This window comes from Phoxinus phoxinus (genome assembly GCF_949152265.1).
Source record: "Phoxinus phoxinus genome assembly, chromosome: 23".
Taxonomy (NCBI): domain Eukaryota; kingdom Metazoa; phylum Chordata; class Actinopteri; order Cypriniformes; family Leuciscidae; genus Phoxinus; species Phoxinus phoxinus.
In genome coordinates, this window is record NC_136898.1 from 4,299,069 (window position 1) to 4,324,761 (window position 25,693).

The 25,693-nt window shown below is 38.3% G+C and overlaps 2 protein-coding genes across 5 annotated transcripts; both read right to left on the bottom strand.

Annotated features, from left to right (window-relative positions):
• Positions 1 to 1,028: 1,028 nt before the first annotated feature.
• On the bottom strand, positions 1,029 to 5,651 carry cdk2ap1 (cyclin dependent kinase 2 associated protein 1). The gene is made up of 4 exons (XM_079599199.1): positions 5,444 to 5,651; positions 4,701 to 4,792; positions 1,865 to 1,991; positions 1,029 to 1,771 (listed from the first exon to the last, which is right to left on the bottom strand). The coding sequence occupies exons 1-4, from the start codon at positions 5,496 to 5,498 to the stop codon at positions 1,704 to 1,706; spliced, it is 342 nt and encodes a 113-aa protein (XP_079455325.1). The 5' UTR covers positions 5,499 to 5,651; the 3' UTR covers positions 1,029 to 1,703.
• A 662-nt stretch (positions 5,652 to 6,313) lies between these two features.
• Positions 6,314 to 25,660, bottom strand: sbno1 (strawberry notch homolog 1). 4 transcript variants are annotated; one of them, XM_079599195.1, is made up of 33 exons: positions 25,526 to 25,660; positions 24,288 to 24,404; positions 22,319 to 22,420; positions 21,548 to 21,875; positions 21,013 to 21,051; positions 20,771 to 20,871; positions 20,546 to 20,642; positions 20,197 to 20,357; positions 19,908 to 20,041; positions 19,723 to 19,813; positions 19,475 to 19,636; positions 19,125 to 19,260; positions 18,922 to 19,027; positions 18,666 to 18,819; positions 15,541 to 15,723; positions 15,353 to 15,450; positions 15,060 to 15,205; positions 14,662 to 14,859; positions 14,229 to 14,405; positions 13,928 to 14,100; positions 12,791 to 12,922; positions 12,571 to 12,706; positions 11,169 to 11,281; positions 11,015 to 11,086; positions 10,519 to 10,618; positions 10,355 to 10,429; positions 10,079 to 10,225; positions 9,757 to 9,851; positions 9,547 to 9,633; positions 9,313 to 9,450; positions 8,360 to 8,436; positions 8,051 to 8,244; positions 6,314 to 7,525 (listed from the first exon to the last, which is right to left on the bottom strand). In XM_079599195.1, exons 2-33 carry the CDS (start codon positions 24,399 to 24,401, stop codon positions 7,383 to 7,385), a joined length of 4,209 nt encoding a protein of 1,402 aa, XP_079455321.1. In that variant the 5' UTR covers positions 24,402 to 24,404; positions 25,526 to 25,660; the 3' UTR covers positions 6,314 to 7,382. The 4 variants fall into 4 exon arrangements, with proteins under 4 accessions (XP_079455321.1, XP_079455320.1, XP_079455323.1 ...); XM_079599194.1 differs by having other exon boundaries at positions 25,451 to 25,594; XM_079599197.1 differs by lacking the exon at positions 21,013 to 21,051.
• Positions 25,661 to 25,693: the final 33 nt, after the last annotated feature.

Genomic DNA, 25,693 nt, shown 5'->3' on the forward strand with positions numbered 1-25,693 from the left:
GTGAGCATTTACTCACCTCACTTGGACAAAAAAATATTCAATATTCCTCAAAATGCATAAAATCAGTGAAATGCAGAGTCAGAATACTATGCAAACCTCCAATAACTAAATATGTCAAATAAAACATACATTTTTATGCATTTAATCTCACTTTATTGACCAACGTACTTGCTTCAGACCTTCGATGATTCTGATAAATAAGCTATAGCTATAGATAGAAAGGTTTGCTTGTTTGCTTTCCTCTACTGAACACAATTCCTTCAGCCTGAGGATTATTATTTCACTTTTGGTGTGAAAGGGTCTTTACATTTGCCCAAAATAAAACTTTTGTGTTATAAAAAACACAAGCCCAGCCGGGAAAAAACGTTTTTTTGAAAATTAACTTTAAAAATTAGTTACAGTACTTTTTAAGGGAGTAACGCAATATTGTAATGCATTACTTATAAAAGTAACTTTCCCCAACACTGGTTATTTCACAATAACCAAGTGACTTAATTCCCGTTTCCCACCATTAAGTTTCACTTCTCTCTCCTTTCTTCTCTAATTGTGGAAACCTGCCAATTGATGGTCAGCCCTTTATCAAAGGCAAGATATAGCATTTTCCAAGGACAGTCAACTCCCTCGCAGGGACGAGAAGCCTCCACGTTACATAATTATTCCACCTCATAATAGTGGTTTTATTCTTTCACAGCCATCTGTTGTTTACTGGAAAATCCCTGACTAAGCGTAACCTGCCAGCGTCCACACAAACTCAGATACTCTTGACCTGTAATCACACAGACCATGAGGCCTCAAACACATCTAGCTTATAGTTATTCAAACCATATCCACAATTGTTTTCTTTAGGATACATAAACATGTTAAATGTTAAACATGCTAATTACACAATATAGCCTTAAAAAATGACTATGGTAAGCACTGATTCATAATGAAAACGTGGTTTCTTCATCAAAATATGTAAGAATCTTTCTTATTTTAATTTCTTGTTTAGGTGGATCATCAAACCGACAATAAAATCTTAACTTTTTGTAAGTATACGTAAAATATTATAATTTTAATAAAAAAGTATATTATAAACAATAAACAAAAGCATTTCATACACAATGAATGTCATATTTATTGACAGATATACAAAATTCCAAAGAGTGACCTTTTTTGTCTTTACATGAAAATACATTGTATTACACAAGGTAATAAATACAAATAAAGACGAAAGTAATGGCATCACTATAATACTTTTTTTTTTTGGAGTTAATCTCCCCGATTAAAAGAAAACTCCGCTATCCATGAGAGTGTCCGGGGAGAAAATACCGTATTATCCTGAGAGCTATTTCTAAAAGCACATACCTAGTCTAACCTGTAAAAGCCATGCAGATTCTAATGTGGGACCGTTAATCCGGTTGCATGCATTTTTGCTAATTTTGTTCTTGATGATGCTATGTGGTCAAAGAAAATGAAATATATAAAAACAACTCAAATGGCAACAGTTCTTCCAAGATCTCCTGCGTTTATAAATCAGATGATATATTCTCTGCGTCGTGCCTTATTCCCTCCAAACCACAGATGAGAAGCGCAGCTCGTAACATAAATGCTCCACTTGTTGATTGTTTTATCCCCTCAAAGGAAAGGCATGCATGAATCCCGTGTGACGGTATCGAAGACACAGTTCTTTCAGCCGTATGGAGAGAATGAGGAAGGAGGCGCTAGGATCTCGCGTTTCTTTCTGTCTCTGCCAGACACTCGCGAACAAGCCCTCTGGCGTGAATGATACCTTTAAACAAAGACACAATATTTGAGTTGCTGAGTGAGTATAACTTGATAAAGCTCTTATTTAGAAGCAGATTCGTAGATTTTGTACACAAACCTCTTTTAAGTCGCTCCATGGCGCTTTTACTCCCTGCATATGTTGGCCTTATTTCTTTCCCAAGTTCTTCGATGATGGCGAGGAGTTCAGCATATTTACTCTGAGGTACTTGGTTTCCATTTGGACCCTAAACATGATATAAAAGAGGGGAAAAATTATTCAAATTATTAAAGGGGGGGTACAATGGTGTTTCATATATTCAGAGTTGTTTACAGTGTTAAAGAGATGGATTCTCATGCTAATAATGGCCAAAGTTTGAAAAGTTATTTTGAACGAATAACAGAGAATTTCTGTGCTGAAAATCATACTTCCGGGTTGCAACACGTTTCGGCTGGTTTTTTTCTATCGTAGATCTAATGACGTAGACCAGAGTGGAACTCCTTATATGAACATTGCTCTCGGAAAAGCGCGTTCACGCACACGTCGACCAGAGGAGAGAAAGACCGCGCTCATCGACGCGTTACTACCGGAAATCATCATCTGCAGCGCTAAATAGGAATGGTTGATGTCAAGAATGTCTCCAAAAAAGTGTGTTTTGGGATGTGAGGGAAAGTTTACCTTGTTCAGCTTCCCAAAGAACCCAGTGTTCCTGGAACAGTGGATGCAGTTTGTATGTTGTGGATGCTCCCGCTTGACTCTATAGCTCCGCCCACGCCCAGAATCAAGGACCTCGGCTTTTTCCGGATAGAATCGGAAAGCTGTATTTTTATTTTATAAATATGATGAAACTAAAGACTTTTTGGAGATATGAAGGACGCACTATTACTCTATAGGTACTCAAGATTAACATGAGATTGACTGAAACTAAGTATTTTACCCCCCCTTTAAACTCTTTCAAGCTTTATAATGGGAGTGAATGGTAACTGAGATTTTGAAGACCAAAAAAGTACATCAATCCATCATAAGGCTTCCACACGGCTTGAGAGGGTTAATAAAATTTTAACAAGATGTAAAATAAGTCTTTGGTGTCCCCAGAGTGTGTATGTGAAGTTTTAGCTCAAAATACCCCACAGATATTTGTATATATCATGTTAAAATTGTCACTTTTTGAGGATAAGCCAAAACGCACCGTTTTGTGTCTGTCCCTTTAAATGCAAATGAGCTGCTGCTCCCGGCACAGGGGGCGGAGCTACGACAGCTTGTGTCCTTTCACCTCACACACACATGCACTAAACATTTCAAAAACGTTTAGCCTTTTATGTTCAAACCGGAGTCAGACAAAGATGGAGAGACTCAAGAAGAAGTGACAACATGTAGAAGCAACAGGACATTTCTGAATGTTAGTTGATGAATTTATGTTGCTGATGTGTAGTTATCTTCTAGTCACTGATTAGCATATTCTGTCATGATAATCTATAAATCGTGTTCAGGGGGCGGGGTTTATGTAAATTTTAGGGTTGTGATGTCACTAACCCGGGAGGAATGTCGTGTAGTCCGTACCAGCCGTTTGTTGTAGTCCTTAAAAAGCGATTTCTTTAAAAGCAAATATCTCCCTTTGCTCTGAACTTTGAAAGAGTTGTAACTTTGCAGATGTTGTTTATTCTTCAAAACGGCAACATTACACACTAACTAAAGTTAGAAAAGTGAAATCATAATCAACCACCCCTTTAAGAAAAATATCCATAATTATAACTTTATAATCACTGGCTTCCAGGAACGGCCGTACGCGAGTCTAGTTCCGGCAGAAGTCTTGCGTACGGCCGTTATCAGAAGCCAGTGATTATAGTTTATAAAGTTATATATGGATATTTTTCTTACAAAAACGCACGGCTTCGCTTCAGAAGGCCTTATTAAACCCCTGGAGCCGCGCGGATTACTTTTCTGATAGATGGATGCACTTTTTTGGGCTTAATTATGGGATAATTATAATTTTTGGGTGAACTACCCCTTTAAAAAAATATTCTTGATATGACAGAATAAGTATGAAACCTACCAGTGTTATTTTAGGTACTTTTATGGTTAATATTATGATTGACTTTTTACTTTTATATTTTCTGTTTTAATCAAAAAAAATTAGTTTCAGTAATTTAGTTGTTGTTTTTTTGTCAATAATTATAGTTTTTAATGTATTTCTATTTTACATTATTCCAAGTAACGAAACTGTTTTTTATGGTTTAAGTTTAAGTCGGCATGAAACTGATGGTCTTTGTTCCCTATTGTGATGTACATCTGAGTGAAAGAGCATTTTAAACTAGAAAGAATTGTCCGTGGGGAATTTATTGAATGGTTGTGGTTTGCTATTGGTCGATCTCATGTGAGTGACAGGTCTCCCCGCCCTCATGCACGTCATCAGACAAGAGGGCTGCGTCCGAAATCACATGCTCTCTGGAGTAGGTACTTCTTATGAATAAGTAATTACTTAACAATCGCTAAACAGGCATGTTCTATATAGTATGAGTGTGTGTGTTATGAATGTAATCTGGACGTACTACATTCGCCATGTTGTCATTACCATTTGATCTACCGTCACTTCATTGCCATTCATAAATCCTCTCCCGTTGCCTCATGGGATAGTAAAGTGTCCATGATATACACACTTCAGAATCTCACTGAAAAAAGTAGGTCATCCGGGTACTTTTAACCTACTCTTTTATGAGTACTGTGAATTCGGACACACTTCTTTTGTCACATACTGTGTTTCGCCTACTATATAGTAGGGAAGTATGCGATCACAGATGCAGCCGAGATGTTATTGCAGGAGGGAGGCGAAGTTCTTTTGATCAAAAACTGATAAATTATTTATGATTACTGGAATATTCCATAAAAAATAAATAAAATAAAAATTACATTTTGATTTCATGGTGACTTTAACTGTAAGAATAACCATTAAACCTACCTGTGGGAATCCCAATGAAGGTGGTCCAAAGTCATTTAGAATTGGCTTGTATGACTGTATTGTTGCCATTGAAGACGGAGAAGGAATGTTTCCTGTTAAAGAGTGAACAACAATACAAATCACTCACTGCATGAATTAAACAGCAAATTACGATTTACATAAATGCATAATACATTATTTCTAGACAGACTGACGGATAGATAGTGTAGATGCACAACAGTTCTTTGTGCATTTGCGTAATTGGCCTTTTGTCTCGATCCCACTGAGATGCAACCCCTGTGACAACTAGCCCCGGTCTCCGTCACGCTCGTTCCATGCGATACCACCGTCGGCCACTAGGTGTCCCCAAAGAGCAATAAAAAACTGCACGTCTGAATCCGATCAATCAACAGCCCAAGAGACAATCATGGAGGAAACGGCACGGGCTTGATCTTAGCCGCTAAAAGGATTCATTTTTATCACAATCTAGCGGCCTCCACACAAACCCATCCGGCCACGGCGCGACGCGGACCCTTCGGGAAGAACCCGAAAATGTTCCTCAAGCCGATATTTAGCGCTATCGAAGGCGAGGAAAGCGTTTTTTTCACTAGTAATAATGGCGGATGTGAAGGATCTGACCCTGTAGCGATCAGACTGGACAAAAACTACACACGGCTTTTCCCCAGGTATTCTTTCTCACGCCAATTCTTACATTCGATCAAATACACTCAAGACGAAGAGTTTTCCCCGCTTTTTCGGCATACCTTGGTTCCCAGAAGTTCCCGGAAGGTGTTGATGGGGATTGGGTTTGTAAGACATACCTGAAGAGATAATAAATGAGAGAAATAAAATTGTCCCTAAAATCAGCGGAGCGTCCGTCTCACAGACACTTTTTGTTTACAGCGGAGCAGCACCGGCAAATATGGCCGCGTCACTCCTCATGACACCCACACTGCTGTCCATCATCATCACAAAGAACTCAAGACAATTAACACATCATTAATACAAAAAATTACCCGATGTTGTCCATCAACACCGTGGCAACTGGAGAAGTTACAAAATCACTAATAAAGAAATACTGCTCGTTTTCACAACGGTTTACGTTATTTTTAATGTATTTTACTATAAGGAAAATGTTTTTATTTCGTGTTTAACAAAAAAAAAAAGCTTTTCTTTTGTGGGAAAAAAACGGAAAGTACTTGTACATTTACATATGATAATAGATTTTTTTTTTTAGTAGATTTTTTTATTTAACTTTAAAAATCTATATTTTGTGACAAATTAAAAAAAACATCAGATGGGAAGATCAAATTTTAAAAGGATTTAGTTTAGGTTGAGAACAAACCTGATTTAATTAGATTTACGGTCTTATTCTTCTAAAGCTTTGTACATAATGTACTTTTTACTGTCAAAGTGCTATTAAACTGTACACTGAAATAAATGTGACTTTTTTTCACTCATCTGACTTTGAGAACTAGATTTATACATTTACTCACCCAATAATTAAAAGATTTAAGATTAAACTTACTTTCTTGTTCAACCCTTAGCACACTGATAAAGGAAGCCAAATGCCAAAAGTCCACAGAAGAAGAAGAAAAAGTGGTTCCCTTTAAGTAAAGACATTTTGAAATAGATGTAATCCACAAGATTTATTGGTCATATGCAAGAGGTAGAGATCTTGCAGTCAGTTACATTTTTCCATAGATTCTTTGTACAACAGATCCATCAGTAGTGCAACTCGTGCAAGGATGAATGACATTGTCTTCAGAGTGCTGCAAACATCTACAATTCAGCAAAAACATGACATTTCAGATATGCAACTATACATCGAGATATAGTAGAGAGACCGAGCATGTGTCAAACTCACACATTTACAGCAGAAATGAGGTTCGGGAGCTCTTTATCCCCAAGTAACACGTGTGACAGCAAATTATTAAAAGCAGGAAATAGAAAAACAAGAGCAAAAGCTTTGATTGACGTGGCCTTTTGTAAAAGGTCATTCCAGTTTACAACTGCATTAAACACTCAAACTGCAACACCGGGAAGCAGCGGAAACATCACCCCTCTCAGACGCTCACCTGCTTCCATAAACTAAACTAAATCCAAAGGGGTTCACCAAACCATGCAACGTTTCTGATAATGTCTTCAGGGTTGGGTTTACACCACTTTCTTCCACCCGTCGGTGAGCCAGAGCGTTCCTGCTTTCAAATCAGGGACTGTATTAAGTGGTAAACAAGCAGCGTCATGCCCAAGACATGCTGGGTCACAAGGCTAAAGGTGGAGACAGGCGTGAGTTTTAAAAAAAAACAAAAAAAAAAAAAAAAGAGGGAGAAGAAATGAAAAAAGAAAACTCGATTGCGAGTAACCCCTGAGCGCTGTCCTGTGTACATAGTAGTGTGTGTGACTTCACAGAGCCACGTATGTCGATGGAAAGCACAGGCGATGATTTAGCCGACTGGAGGTTGTGAAAAGGAAACAGTCTGACCAAATATCGTCCAGTCTCGCCCCCTTCTCAGTGCGGTTTTCAGCTCCGATTCTCTCGTCCAGAAAGCTCTTTTGGCAATGAGTCCTCTTTGGACACGAACCCTGAAATATTAAATACGGCACAAGCACTGTCTTCCTCACAGTGTACCGGAAGAGGAAGGGAGGCTGGCTGGCTTATAATGCCACATCTGCCCTAAAGTGAGGGGCGGGTTTGTCACGCTATGTGTTGACGGTGTGGCTGATGCTCTGCGGATGGAGTTGCTGCCACATTTGCTGCTGCTGCACCGCCAGTTGCTGAGACTGATCGGATGAGGACAGGATGTTGATCAGGGGCGACACGCAGTTGGCGGGAATGATCAGACCTGAGCGGGGGAAACAAAACGGGTTGAAATGAAACTTGTCTTGTTTTTTTTATGACCACAATGTACACTACTTTTTCAAAAGATTGGGATTGGTTCGATTTTTTTATGTTTTTGAAAGAAGTCTCTTTTGCTCACCAAGGCTACATTTATCTGATCAATAATACAGTAAAACAGTAATATTGTGAAATATTATAACAATTTAATTCTGTTTTCTATCTGAATATATTATAAAGCTGGATTTTCAGCATCATTACTCCAGTCTTCGGTCACATGATCCTTCAGAAATCATTCTAACATTATGATTTGCTGCTCAAGAAAAATTATTAATGTAGGAAAAAAAATTTGTGCTGCTTTATATTTTTGTAAAAAGTACAAGTCATCACTGTCCCTTTTGATCAATTTAAGTAAGTTACATTATGGAAGATTTATATTTAAAAACTCCAGTGACTTGCATTTGATTATATATATATATATATATATATATATATATATATAGATAAATATAAAATCTGTTTGACAACTTACCCACAATTCTCTGCCCATCCTCTGTTCTCAAACGTACAATCTGCATCTTCACATTGGATCCGCTGACTGAGGCCAGAACTCCCTCCACTTTGGTCCACACGCTGAGGACGGAGCCACAGAGGACGTAGTATGTCCTGCACCGCAGCCCGATCTCACACTGTAGCCCCACTGACACCTTCTTACAGTTCCCTCGCCTGTCAAACAAAGTTACTTGTGACAACATTTCCAAACTTAGTCCGACTTGAGATTCACGAATCAAGTGAAATCTTTTGGATTTCCTTTCTGAAGTGCCTCAAAAGCAGCACCTACCAGTACGCGTGCGAGCAGACGTCGGCCGAGCAGTTGTACTGATCAATCCAGTGCTGCTTGGCATCATCAGAGAGGACCTATTTTGGGATGAGAAGTATTAGAGACCGCACAGAAATTACATGAAATAGTCTGAGCGTGCTGACAGGGTCTAAAATTAACATTCACTCACCAATCACCAAATGACAAACTTTTGATTTGGATGTTGGCTTATAAGTGGTTTAAACTAGGAAGCCTGCACTTCATTTGGTGATTGCAATGCTGGTATGCAACCTATAAAGATCAAATTTAAGAAGTGGATCCTGACTGCTGTAGAGGAGTTTTACAAGCAAGTGCATCTCAGCAGATATGAATGCATGCTTGTATTTTGTGATATCTTTGCTACATTGAGGAGCTGCTTGATCTGAGACTGGCTAAATAAGGTTGCTTTCACACAGGTTCAATGGACTTTATGCACAGATGCACTACTTCCTGAACTTTAGCCAGCTCCTTTGTTTCCTGTCTGCCATTATTGGACAAACTGATTAATCCAGGTGTGTCTGATTATTGTTGTTGGTCATTTCATTTCATTTGGATGATGTGAACGCTGTTTTCTAAAATTGGGTGCGCACCCACAAAGTAATTATAAAAAGGGCGGTCTAGGGTACGGTTCATGTGAACAGTACAGTTTGCTGCTGATATGAACAATCATACTAAATCGTGGAAGTGAACCACTATTGACGACGTATGATTCAATAAAACTGTGTTTGTGTCCAGGGGGGGTGGAGCAATCAAACACCCTAAGTGCAGTCTGCCGATAAAAATATTGACTGAGCTAAAGCAAAATACATAGGCTAAATACGGCCGATTAAAAATATATATATCATGGCTGGTAAATTTATCATTTGACTGATGATGAACCAAAAACATTAAGAACGCAATAAAACGGCATCTTATAAACAGCAGTAATGTAATACCTTTTTACTTCTCTTCTTGAGGTCAGCGTACGTCTCCAGTTTAACTTGTTTTCCGATATTTGGTCTGTACACCATAAAGAGTCTCTTTCTGGGATTGACTTCCTTTATAAGGATGGCAATTTTCTTGTTATTTCGCACCTTGAGATGAAACAGAAAATGGTTAGGTTTAGTAGTTGAGTGAATTGGCTAAGGGGAGTTAAATGAAAAAGGGGAAATAAAAAAAAAAGGGCTCACCTGGACGTAAAAACCATCATCCGGTCCGTTCTGGTCAGCCCAGACATGGGTGGCATCCTCCCATGCCATTCCTCGCTCCACACTCACCTGACGACACAAACACATTTATAAGACATTAGCCAACTAAACAGACACGTGATATACACAAACATTACTAAAGGCATCATAAAAGTGCATTATTTAAGTTTCTCAGTATGGCTATAAACATACTGTATAGAGCTCCACATGGCCCGAGGTGGAATATCCTGGTGTCAAGAATTTCTTAGCATCAACTTTCTTTACTTTCTCATCTCCAGAGCCCAAATCTGCAAGGAAACAATATTCAAACTGAAAAAGGAAACAAAAACCGCAAATCCTAAAATCTAAAATGGTGTTCACTTAATTTGAAGACCACATTGAAATACATTTTAGTCTGTTAGCTTTGAGATTTGTTTCCAGTAGAACTTCCAGAAAAGTCCACCAACACAGAAAAGAAAAACTGGGTTCTTCATTAGATCTTTGAGACTTTTAAAACATGAAAACACCTTCTTACCTAAAATTCCCATGTCATATCTTCCAGTCTTTTTGGCATTCTGAATGACAGCGCTCAAAGTGTCAGAGAAATACTGAAAGAGTGCATTTTGCTGCTGGACCTCCATACCAAGAATCCTGTTCAGGAACTTCCCAATGTTGTTGTAGTCTATAAAAAGAAAAAAAGTTATGCGACATGAGAAAAAAAATTAAAACGTTGTTTACTGGGTCTTCAAACATACTACATTTCATGAGAAAATAAAAACGAAGAATAAAATTGACTCTGAAAATCTCTCACCTTTGTCTAGGGCGAGAACACCAGATCTATCCTCCACATTTATCAGCCCCACTCCGATTAAACCATTGCGGATTTCTAAAAAAAAATATGCAAGGTATTAAGATTAAGTTAAATTTGATGGTTTTCCAGTGACTCTCCGATTGTCAAAAGACATTCAACTGTACCTTTGAAGAAATCCCCATTGAAATCACCGGGTGGAGACACTAAAGGAGAATCCAGACTGACAATAGACTTCATGACTATTTCCAGAGCGTTTCTGCCATACTGTGGATGTACAAAAAGACATCAGCGAATAAGTCTAGCAACAACCCTACTTAAAGCTGCAGTCAGTAACTTTTTTTTTGTGTTACAATTTTACAAAAATTATATAATGAGAACATCATGAATTCATTTTCCAAACCGTATTTTTGTCTTATCATGAACCACTTTGGTACAACTATAATAAGTGTTAATATTTAGACTATTTTAGACTGGTTCAGGTCACACCGCTGCTGAGTAGCCCAGTAACTGTGTGGCTTGTCATAGACATAAACAGAGAGAAGTAGCTCCGGCTACAATGTTCTTCCCCAAGATGCATGCAGTTCTGTTTACTAACCGCTAGATCTCCAAAAGTTATGGACTGCAGCTTTATTACTGACAGTGCGTGTAATCCAATCTTACTTTATTGTCAAAGTTAAATCGGCTGAGATCTCTCGTCTCTGTGGCCCTTCTGTCTCCGTGTGTTAAAGCCCCCTATTTGAGAAAGACAAACAATTAGGCTTACAAAATTAAAACCGACACCCATTAGCATGCAGAATGTGCATGAGTGACTCACCAGGCTCTCCAGTCGTTTGGCAACAATAGAGGCGAATCGTTGCTCTCCAGCGAGTTCAGAGATGAGGAACACATACTCAGGTGCTGTGACCTGGTTGGATCTGTGTGTTCGACCTGATTGCAATGAATCCAAACAGTCAGTGAACTGGAAACTCAGATACAAATGTGATATTTTATATATTTATGCCTTATTTGAATTGCATATAAAATTTAATCTATTTGGATTACAGTTTTAATAAAACTTAATATGATGCATATTTGTCAGTCATACAGAAATGGAACGGGTAAGAAAAAATTAAATTCACGGCAGTTTATTATTAACTACTTGCATCTAATTAAATTTTTATTTATATCATTTTAAAATGCATTTATTCAAATTGCTTAGGATCAGCATAAATCTATTGTGAAAACAATTAAATTGATTCAGCAAAAAAAACAATTTGTATTAGTACTTTTATAGTTAAAATATGACTAGTTGTGGAACAAGCAATATTCAGTTAGTTAAAATGAATGAGACTGAAATAAATTGGATTTAATTATGATAAATCTAAAAAACGGGTTATTGTGCATTAAAGGTATAGTTCACCCAAAAATGAGAAGTCTATCATTAATTACTTTACCCTCATGTTGTTCCAAACCCGTGAGACATTCGTTCATCTTCAGAACACAAATTAAGGAATTTTTAATGAAATCTGAGAGATTTCTGTCCCTCCATTAACAGCCTAAGCAACTACAACTTTCAAAGCCCAGTAAGGTAGGAAAGACATTTAATTAAACTGTGCGACTCCAGTGGTTTAACCTCAATTCTATGAAGCGACAACTGCTCTGTGCAAAAAAAAGATTTACCTTTATTTACCACTTTATTTACAAATATTAGTCTCCAACACACGTTCATGCAACAACTTCTGCTCTCGAGTCAACACGTACACACTGTGGTGCTCTCATGAACGCGTGTTGGAGATTAATATTTAGTAAACAGTGGAAAAAATTCTCTCACGTTGCTTCATAATATTGGGGTCACATGGATTACTTTTATGTTGTCTCTACAAGCTATCTGGACCTTGAAAGTGGTAGTTATGTATCTGTCAATCGAGGAATCAAAATCAGTCATATTTCATTAAAAAAAAAATCTTCATTTGTGTTCCTAAGATGAGTGAATGTCTTACGGGTTTGGAACAACATGAGGGTGAGTAATTAATGACGGAAATTTCATATTTGGGAGAACTAACCTTTTTTTTATTTGTACAATTAAAGAAATCTTACCTGACAAATATGCATCACTGATTATTATGACTGACAAATATGCATCACATTTAGTTTATTCATTTGTTAAAACTGTAATCCAAAATGAATGGAAATTTTGTATGAAACTCAAATGCATGAATATATATATATACACCCACCAAACTGCTGAATAGCTCTGTCAGCACTCCAGGGAAGCTCTAATGTCATGTGTACCCTCCTCCTCTGATTCTTCACTCTGCGGTCGGCTTGAAGAGAAATACCAGAGCTGGCAGCCTCTGAGATAATTGCGATGTTCTACCAAGGTGAACATAGAACCGTTTAGATGCTGTTCATAATAACAAGCATTACACAGATGTGGGTCAAACCTAAGCAGCATACCTTATCTCCATCCATGAACCTCTGCTTCTCCGTGAGGTTTAGGATTTCAACTGGGACGTCAAGTTCTGATCGAGACTCGTAGGAAATGCTGCCATCATCGTTGCTGACTACCCTGCCTTTGCGGCCAGTCATCTGCATTGCATAAGATGCACACGTTTAAAAATGGCATTGCTTTTAGGGCTGTGAAACAATTAATCGTATCCAAAATAAAAGTTTTACATAATATATGTGTGTGAACTATGTACAATTATATATATATATAAACACACACATGCATGTATGTATATATTTACGAAATATTTGCATGTATATAAATTTATTAGGGGTGTATCGGTTCACAAAATTCACGGTTCGGTTCGATACGACAGTGGCGTCACGGTTTGGTATGTTTTCGACAGTAAAAAGAAATAAATGCCAGAGAAATTTCCTTGATTTTTGATTATTTCCTACATCTTGAAACTTTTAGTTTTATAAATGTGGGAAATCTTTAAAGGATGAACAAATAATGTTTTGGTCATAACATTAAAAATAACATTATATGATCATATTTGAGTTTTGAAGTGCTGGAAAAAGATGCGTGAGGTACTTGAAAGCATTTCACTATTCCTGCCAAACCTCCATGGTCACAGTGAGTGTCACTACATTAAATCCATGGTGAATGTTGCTGATCTGTGGACTTAAAGCCTGTAACTAGTTCATTCACGGCACAATGTTTCTCCTGGTTTCCACGTCAGCGCTGTTTGATCTAATAGAGATCTACGGTTAATAACGGAGAAATTTTAATGTTTCTCACTAGATCTCGCAGCAATGTTATTACTTCAGCCTCTTAGCGCTGTGTAGTAACAGTGTCGCTTGATCAAGATCGGCTCGCGCTGACGCATTGCACTGGCATTGGTCCAAACTGATAAACGGTCCGTGAAGCAAGAAATAATGAGTAGCGCAGTTTCGTTCTACTTGTTGGGTAAAAAAAATCTTTAATATATACATGCATGTGTGTGTATATTTATATATACACAAATTATACACCGCGCACACACACACACACACACAAACAAACTTCTATTTGCCTTTATCAGCCCTAATTGCTTTAATTAAACAGTGTGGCTGACACAAAAACCCCTCTACAAACAGACCAACCTCTGCGACGTTCTCAGGGCCTCCCAGCTCATCGATGAGTTCGTCGAGTGTGTTGGGTGGGAGATCCTCTGCCAGCTGCTCCAGTCGATCCAGCAGGTCCCTCTTCATCCGCTGGGCGTCCTCAACAGCATCCTGACTGGTCACACAGCTGCTCTCCTCTGGCTCACTTTTGGCTTCAATACAATTGTTTGGTGTGATTATAAATATTCATTGGACAATGACGTTCATAATTATACAGCTTTATCTAACAACTTTCAGCTGCAATGGTCTAAACTTTGTGAAAAGCTCATAGGTCACTTACCTACAGCAACCGTGTTGTTTGAAGGTTTGATGGTGGGGGTTGTAAAAGTGGGTCTGGTTGTTCCAAGCCCGGAGGCTAACAAGGCACTTTGAATAGAGTCAGGATCAATGCTTTTTTTCTTCTTCTTGTTCCTCTTTTCTTTACTCTTTTTAAAGTCTTTCCTGATGAGCCATGGATCTAAATTTCAAATAAAGTTTAAATATAATTATTTTGGCATCAACACTGAACTGAATTGAGCTGAATAATGACACTATAGTGCTGATCATGGCTGAACTGAATTTATCATAATTGAATTCTACAACATTAATACTATTTTCCCGTTTATTAATGTGAAGCTGCTTTTTGTTCTGTATTGTATAAAGCGCTATATAAATAAATGTGACTTGAAAACATAATTTCGGTGTTACATGCAAGAGCGTTTACAAATTCTCACCATCTTCCTCATCCTCACTGGAATCATCCTTAAAGGGATTGAAGTCATCTTCATCCTCCTCCCCTGAGCTGACCGACTTGAAGCTGTCGTCGCTTTCTGCATCTTTGTCCGAATCGTCCGAGTTGCTCTCGTCTGAGCTGGAACCAGATAGACCACCAGATTTACGAGCCTTCTTCACTTGCTTCTTTGTTTCAGGTCCTGCAAAAAAAACAAACAAAAAAACAATGGTCAGAGCAAACACATTACTAACCTTCATTTTCAATTTGAGCAACCTAAAAGCCCAAGCGTGGTTTTGTTTCCTCTAACATTGAAATATGCTCAGTTTCAGGGTAGAAACCATTGCTAAATATAACAAGGCAACTCTATTGCGGTTTCAGAGTGCATGTGAACTATATTACCTTTCCGCTTTTTGCCTTTCTGCTCAGTGGTGGTTTCTGAAGGTGAAGGTTTTTTCTTCACAGTCAGGTCGATGCCTAGAAGACTGAAGAGTTTTTGTCTGTCTGGTGCAGGAAAATGCTTCTCCACCAGGGACTGCAGGACACCTCTTTAAATGATCATGCATAGAAATGTTTAGTTAAAAAAAAAAAATCATTCAAAATCACCGTTAATTTTTATCTGTTACAGAGACAAGTCAATTATAAAAGAAATATTTCAAAAAAAAAAAAATCTTTTGAAAAATTATTACACTCACTTTGCAGTGGAGACAAAGTCATTGAGCTCGCCTCCTCCCTCCTCCAAGGCCTCAAGGGTTCGAGCTTCTCCAGTTGATTGAAGACCAATCACCACACACTACAGAGAATGTTAGAGGTCAGCACAACCAAAATCACTGTAATTCTCTCTCTGAAAGCTCTTTTGTAATAAGAGGACACCTAATCTAACCTTTCCATTTTTAACGTCCTCTCGGGCGAGCTGCACCACTCTTCGAACCTTAGAAGCAATGCACAGGTACTTGAAGAACCTCTGATGAGCTGACCAGAACTGACCCCACATGGACTTTTTCATCCGTTGTTCTGCATCCATTAGGTTGGCGGCTTGCTGGAACTTCTCTCTTGCGCTTACCCACTGCACATTTGCAAAATTAAGAGTTAATGATTATTTAAAGGCGTTTTCACACTTGGCAGGTTTGGTTCAATTAAAGTGAACTCTGGTGGGATTGCTCTTGTTAATGCAGTTCATCTGAATAAGTGTGAACCCTGCAATCAGAACCACTGATCTATACATAGAACTGGATTGCTCATGGCGTCATAAAAAGTGAAGCCGCCGCCCCGCCATAGTGGTTTTCCGTAGTAAGCTCATTCGTTCTATTGAATTAATACGAAATTATAAGATTTTACTGAGAAAACATTGCCTAACGAGACACTGTTTTTATATCTGAAGTCTCCCTATACATTCTCAACACAAACGCCCTAAGCATGTAAATGGTTATTAAAAGTTGGGAATTTCCCCTCCCCAGCTGATGTTCACTACAGTAGTGAACATCAGCTCGGCGGGCAGACGAGACATTTCAGCATATGTATTACAAATGTCAAAAATGTATGCCTTGTAACCTGAAATCGCCTTGCGTTCAAAACTATACTCTCGCGTTTAGTAGTCGGGACATGACGGAATTGTCACTTGCACAATCGGGCCGGCATTGCATTTGAATCGTAACTAAAGTTGATAATTTCCACTTCTTTTTAAGACTTATCAGTTTAAGCATTCAAACTGAGAGAGGTTATGGCTTCGGGAGGGGCGGATGTGCACATGCGTGTCATTCAGAACACAAGACAAAATAAGAGTGTTCTTGCACAACGGAACATGACAAAATAATTGCTTTTACTCGATTGTGCTATTTTGGTGATCGTTGGGAGCCAAAAATCGAAATTCAATTAATGGCACAGCCTTGCATCATATAGCCAACATAACACTTTACTCATGGAAACTGTAATTCAAGTAGAATTCAAAGCCATAGAATTTGTGCTGTCTTTAAAAGTCTAAAATAGATGTTGCTCAATCAGAAAATAAAATACACGCATCATTACTTATTCAGAAAAATAACGCTGACTGCTTTTTTTACAAGACGATGCATGGTAAAGTTTGAATTTTAATACAATATAGTAACAGACTTGTATTAATATTTGTTGTACTGGCTATTTGAATATTTCCTCCATAATTACATACATAAAGAGAAATATATTTTTGCGTTAGGTCGATTACCAGTGTCGGAAGTGTGCAGTAGACACCGACATTAAAGGGACAGTTCACTTTAAAATTAAAATTCTGTCATCATTTACTCACCCTCAAGTTGTTTCAAACCTGTATTAATTTATTTCTTCTGCTGAACACAAAGGAAGATATTTTGAAGAATGTCGGTAACCAAACAGTAGACAGTACCCATTGACTTCCATAGTATTTTTTTTTCCTACTATGGAAGTCAATGGGTACTGTCTACTGTTTGGTTACCGACATTCTTCAAAATATCTTCCTTTGTGTTCAGCAGAAGAAATAAATTAATACAGGTTTGAAACAACTTGAGGGTGAGTAAATGATGACAGAATTTTAATTTTAAAGTGAACTATCCCTTTAACGATTTCAATATACAACTCCGAAAAGACCATAAACATTACAGATAACATCTGAAGTAACAATTAATTTGCATATATATATATTAGAGCTGTCCGTTAAACGCGTTATTAACGGCGTTAACGCAAACCCATTTTAACGGCGTCAATTTTTTTATCGCGAGATTAACGCCTAGCAAACTTTGTAGTTTTTTTCACATGCTTTTGCAACAACTAGTAACGTTATTAAAACTACAACACCACACCGGATCTAGCTAGACCAGAAACAAAACAACATGCGCCGCACACACTTGTTTGGGTTTGCGATCCGCCAAAGAGTGGACGAGAAGCGCAGAGCCGAGCCGCGTCTAGGACAACTGAGCGCGTCTAGCACATCGGACACACGCTTTCTCAGTCTATGGCCAGCAATAAAAACGCTGAAATATTTCTTTCACCCTTTTATTGATGGACAGGGTTACATTGTGTGAGAGATGATTTGCTCCAAGTGAGAATGTTAGTGTGAAATTGAACACACATGCCAATGTTGTTTTCAATAATAAAAAAAACCATTTGCACAAAGCAAGCCGATCCACTTTTCCATGTTGATAAGAGCATTAAAATGAGAAAAAAAATAATGGGACAAAAAGAAATCAAGAGACATTTAGAATAGATAAAAATGTGCGATTAATCGCGAGTTAACTATGACATTAATGCGATTAATCGCGATTAAATATTTTAATCGTTTGACAGCCCTAATATATATATATATATATATATATATATATATATATATATATATATATATATATATATATATAGTAAAAATAATCCTGAGAGACGGAGACGCTGCAAATCCGGTGATTTTAGGTCAATGTTTTGGTAGTAAATCAATGATGCCCTCTGTTGGTAGGGAAAAGTAAGATGGCCGCTTGAACACTTCCAGAGGATTCAGAGCCTGATTGCAGTTTAGAACTAGCCTGGCTAACGTCAGACCTCATCTCATTGAGACGTGGTCTGGGAACCACATGTTAATTTTCTCGTATTTGAGGCGTGGTTTACGAATGCCCAGAGCCGTTTATTGGGCGCTACGAATGTCTGTCAAATGCGCCAGTACGTAGCTCGTAGCCAATCGTTTCAATTATACCAGATGACGCATGTAGAGCGACAGAAATTCAACGAGGAAGAAGATGATGGGTCATAGATTTATGTGCACACGATGGCGTTCAGCGACTATTGTCGTTTGTGCAAGACGAACATGAGGGTAGAAGGTAAATCTGCAGTGCACGTTGATATAAACAAACTGCTTCGGTGTGTCGCATAGACGTCGTCATCGTCTTGCTGCTCCCTGGAAACCCAGGCTAGCTTAGAACGCAATAAGCAATCCAGTCATTATACAGATCACTGATATAAACCCTAGTGTGAACCAAACAAGCGGACTGAGACCCCTGAAAAGGTTTTACCCACCAAGCGGACCGATTTGTTGTACATCTTGATGTAACTCTGCGTCAAAGGAACTTCTTCAATTTTAAACGTCACGCCTGTGAAGCTCAGCTGTCGAGCGATGTACATTCCTCTCAGCTTCATATCCATGGCAACAATCTCCATGGCACCGACACCTCTAAAATAAACCAACAAAAATAGGGTTGCATTCAATATTAAAAGAATGCAGGCTGGCACCAAAAAGCAAGGTCATGAACACAAACTCTTATCTGAAACTCACCTTCTCTCAACAGCTTGGATAAAATTAGTAAATTCCCTAAATGGAGTTCCTTCTCCCCAGATCCCAAGGCGATTCATGTAGGCCATATTGCGGGGCTCAGATGCTCCTACACAAAATCATACAAAAGATATATATACACATAGGAAACCAGAAATAAATGCACTGCTTACAGTGTTCCAACAAAAACATCCACATTCTCATACCTGTAGCACTTGCATACACAACCCGGGCTTTTGGCAGCTTGTTCTGTAGCTCTAAAACCGCCAACCCGGTCTTTGTGGGCTTGGATGACCCAATAGGGCAAACATTTTTGGCTTTGTGACACTCATCAAAGACGATCTGAGATGCTTAGTCAAGGGAATCAGTCACCATAGTTACCAGTGAGCCGAATACAATCACACCACATGAAGTGCTTCACTGCAGTTCAGTCAATATGCAATGAAACTCACTTTTCCTGGTCTAGAGCATATGTTTTTCTAGGGTTGTCAGATTATGGCATTGAAGAATTACTACAAATTCGGTATCACAACATCCTTGTGACGTGAAAGGATACAACACCATCAAAGTCATCACCACACCAGTGTAGTAACTGCTTGAATCTCGTCTTGTACTTTCCTCCAGACTGGCTCTCTCCAATCAGGGAAGAGTATGTGGCAAAGATCACACCTTTTTTCACACTCCCATTGTGTTTCGATGAGATCTTTCCATATTTGAACTGAAAGCGAGAAGTGTGGAAATAATTAATGTACTACTGGAAATACACAAACATCTCACGTGTTGGCTGAGAAGCACTTAACGTACCTTGTTTAGCGAATGGACCTGAATGCTCTTTGCTCCGATGTCTCTCAAGTCCCTCTCTGCATCATATTTCAAGTCATTTGAGACACTAAACCTGCACAGACCAGTGGAGAAAAAAAGGCATGAATAATGGTACAATTACACACCCAAAAAAAGCAGCTTGAAGGGGGAAGAAAACAAGTAATTACCAGAGGGACCTTTTCCTGCCAAGAAGATAATTTTCATATATGATTCCAGCAATGGTTCTACCCTTTCCAACACCGGCTCCATCTCCAATCAAGTAGGCTGCTCTGTCTCCATTTGGTAGGAATGTCTCATGTTGCTGTACGAAAAGACACAATTGAGAGACAGATCTGAATTACTGCAGTGAACGATTTGAGAAAGTTTGACATTGTGATTTGACCTGGATAAATGAACTTATCGGCTTCCTGAAAGCTAATACCTTTTAAAGGTTACAATATGTAAAAAGACCCAAACCTGAGCAGCATATGTGATGGCCTCTAGCTGGAGGGCAGATAACCAGCCTCTATCGATGGTCTCCTCTGTAATGGAAAGTCTGTACCACACATCTGGCGGGTTGACACTGGACAGAGAGCTGGTCTCCACCACAGGATCAGGGTGCCGCAGTCCAATTCTCACTGAGAGAGGAGATGCGAGACTAACTTTTCATACTTGCCATAAACAATGGATCTGTTGGCACTGATAATAATAATCCAACGTTCTTAAGGGAAAGTGTGCATTTAATGACTGAATTAATGCTAAGAAACAGAGAGAACTGGCAATTTACAATCTATACATTATGCACCCTGATCACAATTATACATACGTTTCATTGGCATGTATTCGGCGTATGTCTCCGCATGACCCAGCTCCTCCTCTTCCTCTTCTTCTGGTTCATCTTCCTCCTTCATTCCTGGTAATTTCTACATTCAAGTAAATGTATATTATTATTTTTTAAATCCAAAAACATTAAACTTACAGATAAAGCCATCAGTGCATGGCTCATCACATGTACACTATTATTTTATTTAATTTTAAATCTAAAACTTACATTAACAGGTGAGAAGCTCCGCATTTTCATGTCATCGTTGACCCAGATTCTTGCTACATCTTTGCTGGACACTTCTTTTTTCAAGCCATTGTTTAATTCCGCTGAAAAGATAAGAGACAAAATATTAGAGACAAATATTCACACAGCCACAGCAGTTTGTCAGAACTGATACGGCCCCACCACAACATGAAAGCACCTGTGAAAACAGAGTCAGTGCACTGCAGTTAAAACCCTACCCATACCTGATCTGCTCATCATCTTTGTGGAGACCAGAATAATTTCTGAAAGGAAGAGCATTGCCATTAAGAAAAACACAGCATGATTGCATCCACACGGTCTCTCTAGATGAGCTTAGGTCAAGGCTCAAAACTTGAACGAAACTCAAGTGCGCCATAAATGTTTTGGATTAAAAAACGTATTAAATTAACGTATTAAATTAACAATTAGTTGCCCGATTTGAAGCACGAAGAAGAGCCGTAACAACCATCTTTAGCAGCAACGTGTACGTGGCCTAGATTTAAAACGTCTTCTTAAAACAAAATGAACCTAAAAACATGTTTCCCACTTCCTAATAGCATCTAAACAGCTTTAACGCCTTCAAAGGTGATTTGCGCTCATGTTGGCTTCTTGTTTTGACAGCTGGAGGCAGCACTTGAAAACTGGCATTCAGCATTAGATCTGGAAAGTGCCACAAAGCTGACAGCTGCACCGACAGACCCTTACAAGCAAAAAAACATCTATGATCGCTCGAGGTCCAGCATGTCTGCCAGCACTCACTTGTGCCTGTGGCTGTTGCCGTAGCAACGGGCTGCGCTATGTCAGGTGGGGGCTTCAACTTCATAAGCTCTCCAAGGCTGCTTGTCTTCAGGCTGCTGGTTCTGAGGAGGTCCTTCAACCTGATCTGGTCATTATTCGGCGCGCCCACAGTTGAAGATGAGAAAGACCTCTGTTGTGCTGTCGAACTTGTGTGAACCACCTTGGTTACTGTGATGGTCTGCCTGGAGCCGGTCCCAGCTGATGGTTTGGTGACTACAATGGTACCCAGCGATGGCAACTGATTCAGTTGATTTAAAACGAAGGTAGTAGTTGAGGGTTGGGGCTTCTCCTGCAAAGACAGAATATGATGTGTAATTCTGAGCTTTACAATCAAATATCAAAACATGTTACACACCCAGAAGCCACAGACAGACCGCCCACAGTTTGCTCACTCACCGTCTGCATTATATTTCACAGAAAAACTGCAAGAAAATGCTAGTTCCAATCTGATTGGCTAGCTTGATGCAGAAATGCTTCCAGAAATGCACTTAAGTGCAAGTTAATGAGCAGAACTGGACTTTAGAGTTATAATCAGTAAAATAATCGGTGTATCTGGTATAATTTAATACACCTGATCCTAAATGGCACCTAAGAACAAAAACTCTGGTTGTTTGCCTCATAACATACCTGTCTTTTTGCATAAGTGGGCAGTTCTTGGACAGAATAAGCTGGACCAGACTTTACGACGTTAGTCAAAAGTCTATAAATAGTGACGCTACATGCAACACTTACCCTGATTGTGACTGTAGGAGTAGGTGGAACTGCAGGTTCAATCCTGACAATTCCAGAAGTTTCATTACTGAGACCGATGTCAAGTGCATTTAATGAGACTGACTGAAAAGGAAAGGGAAACAAACAACTCATGTCAATCACCAAATATGCTACTTTGAGAAAGAATGCTTTTAGATTCAATTCTGTTTTGAGTAGGGCTGGGTTAACAATATCGGTTACTCTTTTAATCAGTCCTCACTTTGATAAATTCAAAGATCAGACTTTGTCTACACTGTTTATAGTTGATGCGTGAACAAAACTTCACTAAACATTATTTGTAGCATGAATCCCATCCAATAATAGCAGTCAACGTTGTGCTTTATTTATTTTGACTATAAATATCACTTTAATGTTGAGTGACAGAACGCTGTTGATCATCTCTTCCCTTTACTACTAGTTATAGCACAAAATAAACATGAATGAACATCAGAAAATATGTTGACAGAAACCATACAACTTATTGAAAAATGTATCAATCACTTAATCAGTGTTTTAAGATGACAGTTGTGGCCTAATGTTTAGAGAGTCAGACTACTAACCCGAAGGTCACAGCCTTATGTTTGTATTTGTATAGTGTTGAATATTATATCCAATAATAAACAGCAAATCAATTTAATAAGTTGGACTCAGTTGTTAAATTTGACATGTACTGTCGTATAGCCAAATAAATTGTTATCATAATCAGGGCTCGACATTAAGCCTTGTCATGTGCTTGTCCTTTGAACAAGTAGATCAGTCATTTACTTGTCCGAGTAAAAAAGTTGCTTGTCCGGAAAAAATATTATTTATTCTGAAACAATATTCTTATCAGTGTTCTATCAGCTTTGACATATTTAAAAGTATAAAGGGCATTTTCCCCTAATCTTATTAAATGCATGCTTTATCTTTCATTTTAAATTCGATCAATAAATTAAATTAGAATAATATAATATTAATATATTCGATCAATAAATTAAATTAGAATAATATAATATTAATATAGGGCTGTTACCAATCAAAGTAAATTATTTACACTGAAGAATTAAAACTGCATTAAATAATATGAGATTGTTTTAAATATTTTTTTGATTATACAAATAAGAAATGTTGGAAAGAATGCTACTTTTAAACATGAAACTGTCATTGAGTCATTCATTCCAAAAATTTGTTCAAACGGCCGATTTCTTCAAGAATGAGGCAGTTGTTTATGAATGAGTCATTGAATCTTTGACTCAACCGAATCATTTTAAACGCTGAATCATTCAGTAATGAGACATGGCTGGGTGATGCTGTGAGATGTGCTATATTTCTGCTGTGATCTTTGTTTGGATATTTTCACTGCTAAACAGTCCATATTGCATCTAAAAATGTAAGTGACATTAATATGATCTACTTGTTTATTGAACTGTTGTATGAAATCAGTGTCACTATCAATCGTGATGGTATTCAGGAAGACAGCACTCTTGGTCGTGTGATGCCTAACTGTCTCATATGTTATAAAAATAAAAACACGTTTTTAATTTTTACCACAGTATGTTAACGGAGCTTATTTGTGTGTGCTGCACTCATTTGTTTCGATTTCTAATCAAGAGGCTTTGTGAGCTTTAACAGTGCAACCTACTACCATCAGTACATTATATTTTATCCACTATCAATCACAACTTACACTAGATGTAATAAAATCTGAATCAATTTTAGCTTTTTGGTGATTCCTTTGTTAATGACTTTTTAATCACGCTACGTGTCTGATTGGGCAAGTACATTTCTTTCACTTGCCCCTTCAAAAAAATCCACTTGTCCAGGAGAAGCCTTAATGTTGAACCCTGATGATCAAAACGATTTGTAAAATCGGTCTTAAAACACAGCCCTAGTTTTGAGTAAAGAACAAAAAATAACTATGAAACATGAAAATATATTGTATATCATGTTGCATGTATGCGTTTTAAATTACCTGTTGTGAGGCAGGGAGTGGAAATGTGTCCTGAGGATCAACATCAAACAGATCATTAGGGCAGATTCCACTTTCACTTAGAGCAGCGAGAAGCAAATCTTGTCCAGGATCCATTGTCTAAAAGAGAGAAAGAAAGAGAAAACATTATATTAAAGATTACAAAGAGAGATTAATCCTACTTAATCTAACATCAAACATAAATCGATGTCCTCTTAAACTACAGATATTTAATAAAGACAATGACATACATCCAACGTAAAGATCACATCTTTAAATAAAAATAAGATAAATAAAGAATATAGTTGGATTGTTTTTAATGTTAAGACTTCTACGACTGAAAACCACATATTGTGTAAATCTAAACAACACTAATTAGTCAAGAAATGCATTCATAAGGGCAAAAACATACTAAACTAATGCTGCTAACGGCTCACCACAACACCCAGCTTCACACGTGTTTGCCTAAACTGATCCAACTAACGTTAGACTTCCTGGTCTGACGTTGCTGCTGGATGTTAATGTCAACCAGCTTACACATTCAGAAACTAGACTAGAAACAAAAGAAAACTCTAACGATCTCTGAAATGTTCAAAACATTGAAGTTACACAATAACAATAACCTGTCGTAGAACTGAACGGTTGTAATACACAAGATTAGACAACCGGTGCACTAAACGTGTTGTTCTTTAACGTTAACGTTAGTCCTAAATATTCAGCGGAGAAGTCTAAATGCTTCCCCAACAAGCAAATCGCGGGTTAAAAACGAACTAAAAACGATTAAAACAGCAAAAAAGTATAATTCGTCACAAATATACTGCATGTGGTGTAACAGATCCTAAAGACTTGCTTAGGGTACCGTGGTTGCTAGCTAATTTCCTCTCACGAACCGTTTAATCAACTTTAAATAGCAGAAAAGGAGCTAAAACGTTCTTTAAATAGGCTATAACTGGGTTTCAACAAATCCAAAAGAACCTGACAAGCAGAATACGTGTCAAAAAATGACATTTGAACGAATAATTCCTGTCAGTGACTTTGTCAAAAGTGCGCTAACGGCTCGCCTCAGGTTAGCTGCCTAGCGCGTGAACCAGTCGCGAGACTCCCTCAGCTTTCACGCGAAACGCAATAAAACTCAATATTCCTTTGCACAGCGGCCCTAAACCCACCGAAAATGTGATCATAAGCGGAAACAGAGCAAACCCGCTGTCTGACAGCTGAAGTCCAAAAAGTCAAACACGTACTCCACTCAGTTTCTATGGATCCCAAACGTCGCGGCGGTGTGAAGGATGTCGCCGCTGCTTGCGCTGCTTGTTTTCTAACCGTCGGGCGCCATCTTTACCCGAGGCGCGTGCTGGTCACGTGACGCTGCAGCCCACAAAACAGACGATTTTGTGTCCAGAAATGTTCCA

Coding starts and splice junctions, on each gene's coding strand:
- sbno1 (XM_079599194.1), bottom strand. Junction 20,643..20,770: donor GGAGCTTCTCACCTGTTAAT/GTAAGTTTTAGA, acceptor ACTTGAATGTAG/AAATTACCAGGAATGAAGGA. Junction 19,637..19,722: donor AGGTCCATTCGCTAAACAAG/GTACGTTAAGTG, acceptor TCTCGCTTTCAG/TTCAAATATGGAAAGATCTC.
- cdk2ap1 (XM_079599199.1), bottom strand. CDS start 5,498: ATGTCTTACAAACCCAATCCCCATCAACACCTTCCGGGAACTTCTGGG. Junction 4,793..5,443: donor GGGAACTTCTGGGAACCAAG/GTATGCCGAAAA, acceptor ACTCTTTAACAG/GAAACATTCCTTCTCCGTCT. Junction 1,992..4,700: donor CTTCATTGGGATTCCCACAG/GTAGGTTTAATG, acceptor TATCATGTTTAG/GGTCCAAATGGAAACCAAGT.